The sequence below is a fragment of the Oncorhynchus gorbuscha genome, linkage group LG08 (genome assembly GCF_021184085.1).
Source record: "Oncorhynchus gorbuscha isolate QuinsamMale2020 ecotype Even-year linkage group LG08, OgorEven_v1.0, whole genome shotgun sequence".
In the NCBI taxonomy this organism is placed as follows: domain Eukaryota; kingdom Metazoa; phylum Chordata; class Actinopteri; order Salmoniformes; family Salmonidae; genus Oncorhynchus; species Oncorhynchus gorbuscha.
Window position 1 is genome coordinate 18,474,929 of NC_060180.1, and position 14,904 is coordinate 18,489,832.

Here is a 14,904-nt window from a genome sequence, read left to right on the forward strand (position 1 = left end):
TGTTGCCCTTCTCCATCGGTGCCATTTTATCGAACTAGAACCATGAACAAAAATAGCTAAACTCCAATATAAAGCCCAGGAAGCAACCATCATGTCAGATCGTGAAATTCAAATCAAATCAAATTAAATCAAAATGTATTTGTCACATACACATGGTTAGCAGATGTTAATGTGAGTGTAGCGAAATGCTTGTGCTTCAAGTTCCGACAATGCAGTAATAACCAACAAGTAATCTAACTAACAATTCCAAAACTACTGTCTTATACACAGTGTAAGGGGATAAAGAATATGTACATAAAGATATATGAATGAGTGATGGTACGGAGCAGCATAGGCAAGATACAGTAGATGGTATCGAGTACAGTATATACATATGAGATGAGTATGTAAACAAAGTGGCATAGTTAAAGTGGCTAGTGATACATGTATTACATAAGGATGCAGTCGATGATATAGAGTACAGTATATATGTATGCATATGAGATTAATAATGTAGGGTATGTAACATTATATAAGGTTGCATTGTTTAAAGTGGCTAGTGATATATTTACATCATTCCCATCAATTCCCATTATTAAAGTGGCTGGAGTTGTGTCAGTGTCAGTGTGTTGGCAGCAGCCACTCAATGTTAGTGGTGGCTGTTTAACAGTCTGATGGCCTTGAGATAGAAGCTGTTTTTCAGTCTCTCGGTCCCAGCTTTGATGCACCTGTACTGACCTCGCCTTCTGGATGATAGCCGGGTGAACAGGCAGTGGCTCGGGTGGTTGATGTCCTTCATGATCTTTATGGCCTTCCTGTAACATCGGGTGGTGTAGGTGTCCTGGAGGGCAGGTAGTTTGCCCCCGGTGATGCGTTGTGCAGACCTCACTACCCTCTGGAGAGCCTTACGGTTGTGGGCGGAGCAGTTGCCGTACCAGGCGGTGATACAGCCCGCCAGGATGCTCTCGATTGTGCATCTGTAGAAGTTTGTGAGTGGGTTAGGGTTAAGGCGCTGCTGCGCCTTCTTCACGATGCTGTCTGTGTGAGTGGACCAATTCAGTTTGTCTGTGATGTGTATGCCGAGGAACTTAAAACCTGCTACCCTCTCCACTACTGTTCCATCGATGTTGATAGGGGGGTGTTCCCTCTGCTGTTTCCTGAAGTCCACAATCATCTCCTTAGTTTTGTTGGCGTTGAGTGTGAGGTTATTTTCCTGACACCACACTCCGAGGGCCCTCACCTCCTCCCTGTAGGCCGTCTCGTCGTTGTTGGTAATCAAGCCTACCACTGTTGTGTCATCCGCAAACTTGATGATTGAGTTGGAGGCGTGCGTGGCCACGCAGTCGTGGGTGAACAGGGAGTACAGGAGAGGGCTCAGAACGCACCCTTGTGGGGCCCCAGTGTTGAGGATCAGCGGGGTGGAGATGTTGTTGCCTACCCTCACCACCTGGTGGCGGCCCGTCAGGAAGTCCAGTACCAGTTGCACAGGGCGGGGTCGAGACCCAGGGTCTCGAGCTTGATGACGAGCTTGGAGGGTACTATGGTGTTGAATGCCGAGCTGTCGTCAATGATGGGTTAGGGCAGTGTGGTTGAGATTGCGTCATCTGTGGACCTATTTGGGCGGTAAGCAAATTGGAGTGGGTCTAGGGTGTCAGGTAGGGTGGAGGTGATATGGTCGTTGACTAGTGTCTCAAAGCACTTCATGATGACGGAAGTGAGTGCTACGGGCGGTAGTCGTTTAGCTCAGTTACCTTAGCTTTCTTGGGACCAGGAACAATGGTGGCCCTCATGAAGCATGTGGGAACAGCAGACTGGTATAGGGATTGATTGAATATGTCCGTAAACACACCGACCAGCTGGTCTGCGCATGCTCTGAGGGCGCGGCTGGGGATGCCGTCTGGGCCTGCAGCCTTGCGAGGGTTAACACGTTTAAATGTCTTACTCACCTCGGCTGCAGTGAAGGAGAGTCCGCATGTTTTCGTTGCAGGCCGTGTCAGTGGCACTGTATTGTCCTCAAAGCGGGCAAAAAAGTTATTTAGTCTGCCTGGGAGCAAGACATCCTGGTCCGTGACTGGACTGGATTTCTTCTTGTAGTCCGTGATTGACTGTAGACCCTGCCACATGCCTCTTGTGTCTGAGCCGATGAATTGAGATTCTACTTTGTCTCTGTACTGACGCTTAGCTTGTTTGATAGCCTTGCGGAGGGAATAGCTGCACTGTTTGTATTCGGTCATGTTACCAGTCACCTTGCCCTGATTAAAAGCAGTGGTTCGCGCTTTCAGTTTCACGCGAATGCTGCCATCAATCCACGGTTTCTGGTTAGGGAATGTTTTAATCATTGCTATGGGAACGACATCTTCAACGCACGTTCTAATGAACTCGCACACCGAATCAGCGTATTCGTCAATATTGTTAACTGACGCAATACGAAACATATCCCAGTCCACGTGATGGAAGCAGTCTTGGAGTGTGGAGTCAGCTTGGTCAGACCAGCGTTGGACAGACCTCAGCGTGGGAGCCTCTTGTTTTAGTTTCTGTTTGTAGGCAGGGATCAACAAAATGGAGTCGTGGTCAGCTTTTCCGAAAGGAGGGCGGGGCAGGTCCTTATATGCATCGTGGAAGTTAGAATAACAATGATCCAAGGTTTTTCCACCTCTGGTTGCGCAATCGATATGCTGATAAAATTTAGGGAGTCTTGTTTTCAGATTAGCCTTGTTAAAATCCCTGGCTACAATGAATGCAGCCTCCGGATAAATGGATTCCAGTTTGCAAAGAGTAAAATAAAGTTTGTTCAGAGCCATCGATGTGTCTGCTTGGGGGGGGATAAATACGGCTGTGATTATAATCGAAGAGAATTCTCTTGGTAGATAATGTGGTCGACATTTGATTGTGAGGAATTCTAAATCAGGTGAACAGAAGGATTTGAGTTCCTGTATGTTTCTTTCATCACACCATGTCTCGTTAGCCATAAGGCATACGCCCCCGCCCCTCTTCTTACCAGAAAGATGTTTGTTTCTGTCGGCGCAATGCGTGGAGAAACCCGCTGGCTGCACCGCCTCCGATAGCGTCTCTCCAGTGAGCCATGTTTCCGTGAAGCAAAGAACGTTAGTCTCTGATGTCCCTCTGGAATGCTACCCTTGCTCCGATTTCATCAACCTTGTTGTCAAGAGACTGGACATTGGCGAGAAGAATGCTAGGGAGGGGTGCACGATGTGCCCGTCTCCGGAGTCTGACCAGAACACCGCCTCGTTTCCCTCTTTTTCGGAGTCATTCTTTTGGGTCGCTGCATGGGATCCATTCCGTTGTCCTGTTTGAAAGGCAGAACACAGGATCCGCGTCGCGAAAAACATATTCTTGGTCGTACTGATGGTGAGTTGACGCTGATCTTATATTCAGTAGTTCTTCTCGACTGTATGTAATGAAACCTAAGATGACCTGGGGTACTAAGTTAAGAAATAACACGTAAAAAAAAAAAACTGCATAGTTTCCTAGGAACGTGAAGCGAGGCGGCCATCTCTGTCGGCGCTGGAAGTAACAGGGGCGCCGGAAGTAATTCCCATTAAATTACATTTTTACATGGCCAAATGATTACATGGCCTGCAAAAAATGGAGATGATGAAGATATGACAGTGGATGCCCCGCAGAGAATGTCAATCATCAGTTTCAGGATCCTGAAACAATGATTGTGAAGATGGTGGATTTTGTTGCGTTTATTGCGCAGGTGCTAAATTGTAGTGGCCAAACTAACATAAAAAAATGGATATCATTGTAAATGCGGTAAAGGGTTTTTGGATTGCCAGGCCTTCATAGCTGAGACATTGCAGGGAATACTTTCTGAAGATGTTCCCCCCTCTCGGGCACCATTTATTACATTTTTATTTAAGTATTATTTAACGAGGCAAGTCAGTTAAGAAGAAATTTGTATTTACAATGACGGCCTACCAAAAGGCAAAAGGCCTCCTGTGGGGATGGGGGCTGAGTATGTTTTGTGTATGCGTTTTGTTTATGTTTTATAGGGGCTCCTGAGTGGTGCAGTGGTCTAAGGCACTGCATCTCAGTGCTTGAGTTGTCACTACAGACACCCTAGTTCGAATACAGGCAGTGGCCCAGCATCTTCCAGGTTTGGCTGATGTAGATAGTCATTGTAAATAAGAGTTTGTTCTTAACTGACTTCCCTAGTTAAATAAAATATTATGTTTTTCAAGCTTCCCCCCTTTTTTTGTTAACGCTGCTAAGTTTTCACCCCACCCAATAGATGGCGGCAATACACCATTGGAGGATGTAGTCCGCCGTAAAACCCCACCAAAGAAAAAGAAATGGACCTCACACCGGTTCCTTTCCAAACTTCCGTTCACAGTTCTCGTGATTCAATCGTTCATATAGCTAGCTCAGTTCATTAAAATCTAACAGCAGGTATGGCAACTCAAAACATTGAACTCTGATGTGCAATGGACCGATATATATCGGACACGGAGACCGATGACCAAGAACAACCGTTGTTGCTCAGTCGACAAGATGATAAAGTCGAAAGAGGTGAGTGCCAGCTGAAACACCTGCCTTGTTAGATAGCTAACTCATATTTACAATTGGAGTACTTATATTGACATAGGATACAGAAAAAATGCCTACAAAAAATGGCTACTAACTTACTAGTTAATTTCGAAACATTCGGATAAATGATCTGCGTAACTAGCTAGTTACAGTAGCAAACTAATGCCTCTGCTGCTTGCATACTGCCTCACCCTTTTCTTTGTTTACGAGAATCAGGTGACGGAAAGAGAGCGTACCCTAAACGCGCTTCAGCCCAGTTTGAACCAAACATTTAATCAGGTGCTCCGCTAAGAGACTTAAAAATCCCAAAACATTCCTTACCCCCAGGGCACTTTTAAAAAAGTATTTACACAGGTAATACGAGAGAACTGTTCATAAAGAATGTTTTGGCTCGACTGTATGATTGACGGTAAACCATAGTTTTTAGCTACTTGTTTGATCAGCCCATGCATGTCCATTTGCTATTGGTGACATGTATTATTGAAATGGTGGGACCACCAATCAAAAATGTGTTGTCCCGTGACCCAGAAAACCAGGTATGGGCAACTGCATACGTGGAGTGTGTATGAAAGTGTGCGTTGCAGAGTAAGTGGGTGGATCGACATAAGTTAGTGTATGGAAACCTAACGTAGCAGGCGTGGAAAGACTGTTTCCATTAGTTACCTGCCATAGTCATCTCTATCGTCAAAGTTGATGAAAAATCAAATTAACTTTTTGGTCTTAAGGTTAGGCATAAGGTTAATAAGTGGGGTTCATTTGAAAATAGAATCTAACGACCCTGGGTTTATAAGCGCGGAAATCGACCCTGCCGCACGAGCATGGACCGCCGGACCTCGGGCTAGAAGGTCGAGGGTTCAAGACCTGCTCCCTGCCTGTTTCATTACATTGGTGTCAGAAGTGACCGGACCTTGCATCCACGACAGTACGTGTGCTTGGCCGTTGAGCGCGTTCCTACCCTGTCACAATAACACCTCCCTGGCAAACAACACTGAATTCAAATAGCTCACTATTATATTCTAACTATAGAATTAGAACAATCATTCTATTTCCACGATTTCAACAGTTCACCAAAGTGTCTACTATAAATTGCAAGTCAAATCGCAGTTGCAGCATTTTGGTTAAAAATAAGGTCTAGATTGTTTGCCCATATCGTGCAGCCCTACGTTGCAGTGTGGAAATGAGTGTAACAAATGTAGAAGTTTGAAAATGCTGACATGGTTGTGGTTGAAGTTGAATTGAACAGTAGAAAACAATCACAATAAAGGCCCATTGAAATCACTTAGAATGTATGTGTTGCCACCCTAGGTTCACGCACTACTCATGAAGAAAATTTAGAACTTTTATTATTCAAAAACATTAAATACTGTTAAAAAAAATATATATATATATATATATATATATATATATATATATATATATATTACTAGTTAATGTAACCTTTATTTAACTAGGCAAGTCAGTTAAGAACAAATTCTTATTTACAGTGACAACCCACTGTTCCCCAGTAGGCCAACTGTCTTGTTCAGGTTCAGACGACAGATTTTTACATTGTCAGCTCAGGAATTCGAACCGGCAACCTTTCGGTTAATGGCCCAAAGCTCTAACCACTAGACCGCCCCAAATGTCGTAGGCCGTATAGCCCAGCTACCTGCCTCTCCAACAAGTTGTAGGCCATATCGCCCAGCCCTAGGTAGACCCTACTCGGTACATGCGTTGCTTTCTGCAATTATGAGAACATGTGTAACAATTGTAACCAAGATGTAACATGGGGGAATTTACCCAAAATGCACTATGATTTCAAAATTGTACCTTTATGATTTCTAATATTTAAACTGCAACTTTTTTTTAACAAGTTTTAGATCATTTTATTAAGAATTTGTGATCTACAAAATGATGTAGACATTTTACGTTTTTGTTTTCTGGGTCACAAAACACTTTTTTTGGTTGGTGGCCGTTGGACTATTAGTGGGACATTCCCCTGCGAGACAGATGTTCCTTCAGGGCTCTCTAACTGGTGTCTGTTTTAAACTGTTCTTAATCGCTAGTGATGGGGGTGTGATAGTTATATATCGCAATATTATTTTTGAGGATCGTATATATTCCTTCACTCCACCTCTCCTTAGGCCCAGGAATCAACTTAGGTTATGTATACATAAGGTCGATTAGTCTACTGGGGATGCGCTTCTCCTGTAGCACATTGAAGCCAGAAAGCAGGAATCAACACATCCAATTTTTCAATCTGCTAAAAGGCCATAACGTTTTTCTTCTGGACAGATCAATATTGGTTAAGCATATTGAGTTCGAGAGCTACGCTAAATAGCATATGGGAATGCACTCAAGTGTGTTACGGAAATGGATGTCTGCTGTCCTGTCAGGTAAGAATTTCGGCATAGTCAGCCTGTTGGGCCTATGTAACTGTCTGGAAGTTGCCCTGTAGTTTTTTTCTGTTGATATCATTTGGAGTGGGGAGAGTGGTAGTGGTGGGAGAAGTAAGGATAATCCAGTGTTTTCCGAACAAGAGTGGGGCCTACAAGCAGTCTACCATGTGAACAGCAGTTGAATATCTCACCTTTTTAGCTAACCAACCACCCTACCTTCTCTGTGTAGTCAGTGCCACTGTTTTAATATTTCTCCACGGTCTCGTGATTTGCGTTTTCTTCTTGCCAGCAGTTTATTGCTTGTGTCACTGGTTGTCGAACAAGTGTCATTTACAACTGTTGCAGGTTTATTTTAAAACAGGCATTTAAAAAAACTGCTTTACCAAGCATTTGTTTCCTATGCACTATTTCCCAATATGACCATATTCATCTGTCAAATATTTATTCTAGACCTGCTGGCACCTCAACTGTCAGAAGTAGCCTATAGGCCTAACCATTTTAAATGAACAGTGAGCCATCCCCTTCCCTCTGAGTTGCATGTCTTATATTGCCTTCAGGTTCCAGGTTTAGATACTCCATGGTCAAGAGTAGACAGACACCATTTCATTCCCACAGGCTGCATAAAACGCGCTTCTGTTCTGGAAGGAATGCTTTGGGAATTAAAAGTATGTTATTGTTGAATCATGGCAATCTTCAGTCTCAAACTGCTCTCAGCCGTAGTTAATGGTACTAAAAACAGAGATCTGCTGTAGAACAGTGTTTCCTCTGAAAACTATGTGTAGCAGTGGATCACAAAGGGGGTCCGAGGTCCAGGCCTGGATTTTGTGATTTTAGAGGCAAGGCCATTTGGCCTTCAAGAGGTTCCCAATTAATCAGAATGGCCAATTACATGTATTTGACAAATAAAAAACAGTAGCTTTATTATCTTAAGAAAAACACAAGTGGCATGCAAATGTACATAAATATTAGCCTACATGTTGAAGTGTTGGTGATAGCCTTTGGCTACATCCTGTCATGTCCTATGCTGACATGAGGGAGGCGCCTGAAAATGTAGCCAAACTTTAATGAAACTTTTAATTACATACACAGTACCAGTCAAAAGTTTGGACACACCTACTCATTCAATGGTTTTTCTTTATTTGTACTATTTTCTACATTGTAGAATAATAGTGAAGACATCAAAACTATGAAATAACACATGGAATCATGTAGTAACCAAAAATATTTGAGGTTCTTGAAATAGCCACCCTTTGTGTTGGTGACAGCTTTGCACGCATATGGCATTCTCTCAACCAGCTTCATGTGCCTTGTTAATTTGTGGGATTTCTTTCCTTAATGCGTTTGAGCCAATCAGTAGTGTTGTGACAAGGTAGGGGTGGTATACAGAAGGTAGCTATTTGGCAAAAGACCAAGTCCATATTATGTCAAGAACAGCTCAAATAAGCAAACCGAATTGACAGTCCATCATTACTTTTAAGACATGAAGGTCAATCAATCGTGAAAATTAAGACCTTCAAGTTTCTTCAAGTGCAGTCGCAACAACCATCAAGCGCTATGATGAATCTGGCTCATGAGGACCCCCACAGGAAAGGAAGACCCAGAGTTACCTCTGCTGCAGAGGATAAGTTCATTAGAGTTAATTGCAGCCCAAATAAATGCTTCACAGAGATCAAGTAAAAGACACATCTCAACATCAACTGTTCAGAGGAGACTGTGTGAATCATGCCTTCATGGTGAAATTGCTGCAAAGAAACCACTACTAAAGGACATAAATAAGTAGAGACTTGCCTGGGCCAAGAAACATGAGCAATGGATATTAGACTGGTGGAATTCTGTCCTTTGGTCTGATGAGTCCTAATTTGAGATTTTTGGTTCCAACTGCTGTGTCTTAGTGAGATGCAGAGTAGGTGAATGCATGATCTCTGCATGTGTGGTTCCCACCGTGAAGCATGGAGGAGGTGTGAGGGTGCTTCGCTGGTGACACTTGGTGATTTATTTAGAATTCAAGGCACACTTAACCAGCATGGCTACCACAGTATTCTGCAGCGATACGCCATCCCATCTGGTTTGCGCTTAGTGGGACTATCATTTGTTTTCCAACAGGACAATGACCCAACACATCCAGGCTGTGTAAGAGCTATTTGACCAAGAAGGAGAGTGATGGAGTGTTGCATCAGATGACCTGGCCTCCACAATCATTTTGACCTCAACCCAATTGAGATGGTTTGGGATGAGTTGGACCACAGAGTGAAGGGAAAGGAGCCATCAAGTGTTCAGCATATGTGTGAACTGCTTCAAGACTGTTGGAAAAGCATTCTTCATGAAGCTTAACACTTTTGTTAAACAAGTCTTTGTTTAACACTTTGGTTACTACATTATTCCATATGTGTTATTTCATAGTGTTGATGTCTTCACTATTATTCTACAATGTTGGAAATAGTAAAAATAAAGAATCCCTTGAATGAGTAGGTGTATCCAAACTTTTGACTGGTACTGTACATATACAAAGTATGTGGACACCTCTTCAAATGAGTGGATTTGGCTATTTCATCCACACCTGTTGCTGACAGCCATGCAATATCCATGGACAACCATTGGCATTAGAATGGCCTTACTGTAGAGGTCAGTGACATTCAACATGGCACCGTCATAGGATGCCACCTTTCCAACAAGTCAGTTTGTCAAATTCACAGAAGCATGTGTTGTGTAAAAATCGTCTGTCCTCACTTGCAACACTTACTACGGAGTTCCAAACTGCCTTTGGAAGCAACGTCCGCACAAGAACTGTTCACTGGAAGATTCATGGGTTTCCATAGCCGAGCAGCTGCCCACATTTCCTAAGATCACCATGCGCAATGCCAAGCGCTGCCATTGGACTCGGGAGCCATTTTTTTTGGATACCAGGCTAACGTTACCTCCCCGACCGCTTAGTGCTAACTGTAAAGTTTGGAAGAGGAATAATGGTCTGGGGCTGTTTTTCATGGTTCAGGCTAGGCCCTTTATTTCCAGTGAAGGGAAATCTTAATGCTACAGCATACAATTACATTCTTGATGATTCTTGGCTTCTAACTTTGTGGCAACAACAGTTTGGGGAAGGACATTTCCTGTTTCAGCATGATAATGCCCGCGTGCACAAAGCAAGGTCAAAACAAATGGTTTGTCGAGATCAGTGTGGAAGAACTTGACTGGCTGGCACAGCCCTGACCTCAATCCCATCAAACACCTTTGAGATGAATTGGAACTCCGACTGCGAGCCAGACTTAATCGCCTCCCTAAAGCTCGTGTGGCTGAATGGAAGCAAGTCCCCGCAGCAATGTTCCAACATCTAGTGGAAAGCCTTCCCAGAAGAGTGGGGGGTGTTATAGCAGCAAAGGGGGGACCATATTAATGCCCATGATTTGAAATGAGATGTTTGATGAGCAGGTCTCCACAAACCATAAACATAATTCCTTAAAACCTCGATTTGTTTTTATTTGTATTTTTTTGCATTTTAATGAGTCATGTCTTACCATGTTCCGACCATAGCCATGTTAAGGGGATTATTTTATAAACCCTTCCTCGTTGTTGAATATTGTGAAGGACAAAAGATGTAGTTGTCAACATTTAGCATTCTCAAAATAATGTATTATCCTGTGATATTGCACTGTGCCTGATCCAATGAATTCTAGCACCTCACAACTCTCTCTGTGGTCTCCCCTCTCTCTCAGCTCCCTGCGTGCTGCTCTTCGAGGTACGGTCTGTCCCTGCTCTCCTGTTATGGTTTCTTTGTGGCCTATGCCCTTAGGGTCAACCTCAGCGTTGCCATGGTGGACATGCTTAACAACACAGACGCCAGCGGCAACACCAGCAAATCAGTATGTCCTGCACACTCCAGCCCTGCTCGCCCCATATACAACCACACTGTGAGTACCACCAGCCCAGCCCTGCTCGCCCCAAACACAACCACAATATGAGTAATCATGTAAAAACCACGACCACTATGACTGCACACATTACACAACCACACTACGACTGACTGTAACACTTAATCACGACACCACATGATTAGCAACCACACCTGTGTTGACTGGCCTGTTTGCTCTGGTCGAACAGAATCATTATCTGTGTCTTTGTGTGTCTGGCAGGCCAGTGTGTATGACTGGGACTCTGAGACCCAAGGCTGGATCCTGGGCTCCTTCTTCTACGGCTACATCCTGACTCAGATCCCAGGGGGTTACCTGGCACGCAAGTATGGGGCCAAATGGCTACTGGGCCTAGGAATCCTGGTAACTGTGGTTTTCACCCTCCTCACCCCCATGGCTGCAGACCTGGGTGCAGGCTACCTTATCGCTGTCAGAGTGCTGGAGGGTATTGGAGAGGTAGTGTGTGTACACGCAAGATGGCTATAAGCTCTGTCGAGTACTCATGAGAACTCATACTTTAGCATCTGTATGACCTCAACCCACTTTTTTTGGGGGGGATTTATTTTGCTCATAATGTTTACCTGATTACTTCTCAGTGTGTACCGAGTCTGTAATCCAGGGATATTTTTGTATTTCTCAACAGGGAGTGACGTTTCCAGCCATGCACGCCATGTGGGCATTTTGGGCCCCGCCAATGGAGAGGAGCCGATTGCTCACTATCGCTTACACTGGTAATGCTCACTCTTATCCCATCCTGCACACACACCCTTTCATACTCTGGGAACTCACTCATGTTTGCATGTGTGGCTTATACTTTTCCTAAATTTAGGTGATTTAAAAAATATATATTTGTTTTCTTCTCCACAAAGCAGTTTAATAAAAAAAACTCCTCTCTCCAGGTGCTCAGCTGGGTACAGTGGTTGCCCTTCCCCTGTCTGCTCAGATCTGCTTCTACCTTGACTGGACCTGGGTCTTCTATATCTTTGGTAAGGCTAGCAGAGGGTTTTCTGTAGTGTCAGCTTTGTGCAGAGAGACAGTTTTGTCTGTTTTCATGCTTACACATGCAATGAATACAGACACTGTTTCCTTGTTTATACAATATTTTTTACGGAACATGAAGGGGAAAAACAGTGGAAAATTTGAGTGGGGGAAATTTAAGTCCATGTCACGAGTAATGCTTGTTTAAAAATAAAAAAAGTATATTTTAGTTATTTAGCAGACACTCTTATCCAAAGCAACTTAGTTTGTGCATTATTTGACTGTGTGTGTGTTTAGGTATTGTGGGAATTGTGTGGTTCATCCTGTGGGCGCTACTTGTCAGTAACACTCCCAGCACACACCCGCGGATCACAGAACAGGAGCGACTCTACATCACTTCCTCCCTGAATAAGGAGGTACGTTGCAAAGGCAGCTGGGAATTGTAGTGTCTGAACTTTATCTAAGGCCCAATCTCTTGATCAAATGGCAGACTGGTTTTGTGAGGCTCGTGAGGATTTAGTTCATAAATGTAGAATACAGTTAAGTTATGTATAGTACATCTGAGAAGAAAATAAAAAAGTAATTGTTAGTGTAAAATGTCAAACTATTTGGTGTAACATTCAACAGGAGGAACACCGTTTTATGCAAACCTTTTACTGCACTCATAACTTTTTTATTATATTCTACTTATAGACATTGACTAAACACCCCCCCTCCCTTTTGTTTTTAAACATCCACGAAGCGCTTTTCTCAGCCACTCTCAAATAAGCCTGTGAGAACAGTGATATTTCACATGCAAGTCAAGTGGTATTTTAAGATGGCAGTCTTTTGTTCTCTTGTTCAGCTCACTTTGTCGGGTGACCACATCCCCTGGGGGTCCATCTTGACATCCATGCCGCTGTGGGCCATAGTAGTGGCTCACTTCTCCTACAACTGGACATTCTACACGCTACTCACTTTGCTGCCCACATACATGAGTGATGTATTGGGCTTCAGCATCAAAGAGGTGTGTTTATACACTAGTTCTGAGTTTATACACACCCACAGACTCTTGTTATTAACCCAGTGTTTTCCCATATTAGAACGGTGCCCTGTCGGCTCTTCCCTACATTGGCTGTGGGCTGCTGGCTGTGCTGGGCGGCCAGCTGGCTGACTACCTGAGGGAGAACTGCTTCTACCGGACTGTGGTTGTCAGGAAGGCCTTCAGTCTCGTAGGTGAGGAGCAGCATCATCGTAACACACACATGCAGTCATGCTTACACAAGTCTCCTCTCTGCTCACAATCTGCCAATTCAAACACCCACATGGTCTGTCTTTTAGCTGTATCTCACTTTACCTCTACATTTGGATAAATCAAATGACCATATTTACCATATTGGGTCTGTGTATGTAGGTATGATTGGGCCGGCAGTGTTCATTGTGGCTGCTGGGTATACAGGCTGTAACTACATCCTGGCAGTAGCCTTCCTTTCCATCTCTTCCTCCCTGGGAGGAATCGTTGCCTCCGGATTCAACATCAACCATCTCGACATCGCTCCATCGTAAGACTGGTCATCACTATTGATACTGTTGCTATGGTAGTGCTTAATTTTAAGCAAGAGAAATGACCAGACATTTACTTAAATGGCATAGTAAAACAGAAGTAACCATCAACTTGTCTTGTTGTGAGATGTATAACTGTCTAGTGTGAATGTTCCTTTTCCCTTTTAGTTATGCTGGAATTTTGTTGGGAATAACCAACTCCTTTGCCACAATACCTGGTATGGTGGGACCAGTCATAGCAAGAGCCTTGACCAAAAATGTAAGAATCACATCTGGTTTCATCACATCTTTCAGACCATGAAAGCACAGTGTCAAGAAACTCATGATTGTTGGACTTGTAGGGTGTGTGTTGGGCTCAGGATGTGGGTAAAAGTTGCCACATATCTAGGATCAGCTTAGCCTTAACTAGTATTTGGGAGAAACAAGGCAGCACTGACCTTAAACCAGTGTATAGATGGGGGCAACTTCAACTGACTTTATTGGTCTCACAGATTGCTCTGCTTCCTATTGTAGAACACTATAGAGGAGTGGCAGACAGTGTTCTACATCTCTGCTGGGATCAACCTGTTTGGAGCAGTTTTCTACACGGTGTTTGGTCAAGGCGTGGTGCAACCCTGGGCTGTCCACAATCCCCATTCCCATGGCAACTGAGGGGGACAAAGGGTGACACCCTGTGGACCAAAATGGACTCGCAGTCATGGGACTGTTTCAACCAAGCTATTCTACACACAACCCTAGTGGGGAAACAGCCTTCTAAAGTAACTTCTAATATTTTAATGTTTTTAGTTTTGGTAAGTGGACCCAATAATGGGTATAAGTGCATTTTAAAAAGAAAAAAATCAATTACAATTTTACTCTTTGTGTAGGCTCTTGTGATATGATAACCACATTTAGTGTTTTATTTTGTTTACAGGTAAGAGTTTGCTTGTTTTTAAATTCCTTTACGTTTCAAGTCTTACATGAACTGACATCAGACAAGTAGCATTTCCACTTTGTCATTTGTTTTTCCTCTGTTCGATGCTCAGGAGGAAAAATAGCCATATACGGTAAATGAAAGTTTTTGTATGTAGCAGAGTTATTGCCAACTGAAAGAGCACAGTCACCCAGGATAGAATCCATGTGGGTTTCTCGACTTGTGAGAAACTTGTTTTTTTTGGCCTTCCGCTTGTGCCTAAAGTATAGAACTATGATCATCAACCCAGTATATCTCATCTAATCAACACAGGTGACAGAATACTGATAAACAGCAGTGTGTCTACCATCCAAATGTGTCTAAAAAAATGTTTTTACTGATCAGTTATGTTTACTTGCTGAACCAACTACAATGAATGAGTTTTAAAGGGTCTTGTCTACTTGATTTATTTTTAACGACATTTCAGAGGATGGAGAGCTGCTTTACATGCTACTTACAATGTTAATTATGGCATACTGCCAATTTGGTTGCTTTATGTGAGGATGACATTTATTGCACAGGCTTTGTCCCCCCACCCAAAGGAACAGTACTTATGTTTGAGACCACAAATGGTCCGTTTCTCAATTTGCTATTTCATCGTTATGTTAGTTACATACTGTCT

The 14,904-nt window shown here is 43.3% G+C and overlaps 1 protein-coding gene across 2 annotated transcripts; it reads left to right on the top strand.

The window, feature by feature from the left end:
* The first annotated feature begins 4,294 nt into the window (after positions 1 to 4,294).
* On the top strand, positions 4,295 to 14,673 carry slc17a5 (solute carrier family 17 member 5). 2 transcript variants are annotated; one of them, XM_046358678.1, is made up of 11 exons: positions 4,295 to 4,509; positions 10,614 to 10,810; positions 11,033 to 11,266; positions 11,454 to 11,541; positions 11,710 to 11,796; positions 12,086 to 12,204; positions 12,633 to 12,794; positions 12,871 to 13,003; positions 13,182 to 13,329; positions 13,499 to 13,589; positions 13,844 to 14,673. In XM_046358678.1, exons 1-11 carry the CDS (start codon positions 4,428 to 4,430, stop codon positions 13,979 to 13,981), a joined length of 1,479 nt encoding a protein of 492 aa, XP_046214634.1. In that variant the 5' UTR covers positions 4,295 to 4,427; the 3' UTR covers positions 13,982 to 14,673. The 2 variants fall into 2 exon arrangements, with proteins under 2 accessions (XP_046214634.1, XP_046214633.1); XM_046358677.1 differs by having other exon boundaries at positions 4,297 to 4,512; positions 10,616 to 10,810.
* Positions 14,674 to 14,904: the final 231 nt, after the last annotated feature.

Excerpts from the sequence above, each read along its gene's own strand:
- slc17a5 (XM_046358678.1), top strand. The coding sequence starts at position 4,428 with ATGGACCGATATATATCGGACACGGAGACCGATGACCAAGAACAACCG. Across the intron at positions 11,267-11,453 it reads TGCTGGAGGGTATTGGAGAG|GGAGTGACGTTTCCAGCCAT; the intron begins GTAGTGTGTGTA and ends ATTTCTCAACAG. Across the intron at positions 13,590-13,843 it reads CAAGAGCCTTGACCAAAAAT|AACACTATAGAGGAGTGGCA; the intron begins GTAAGAATCACA and ends TTCCTATTGTAG.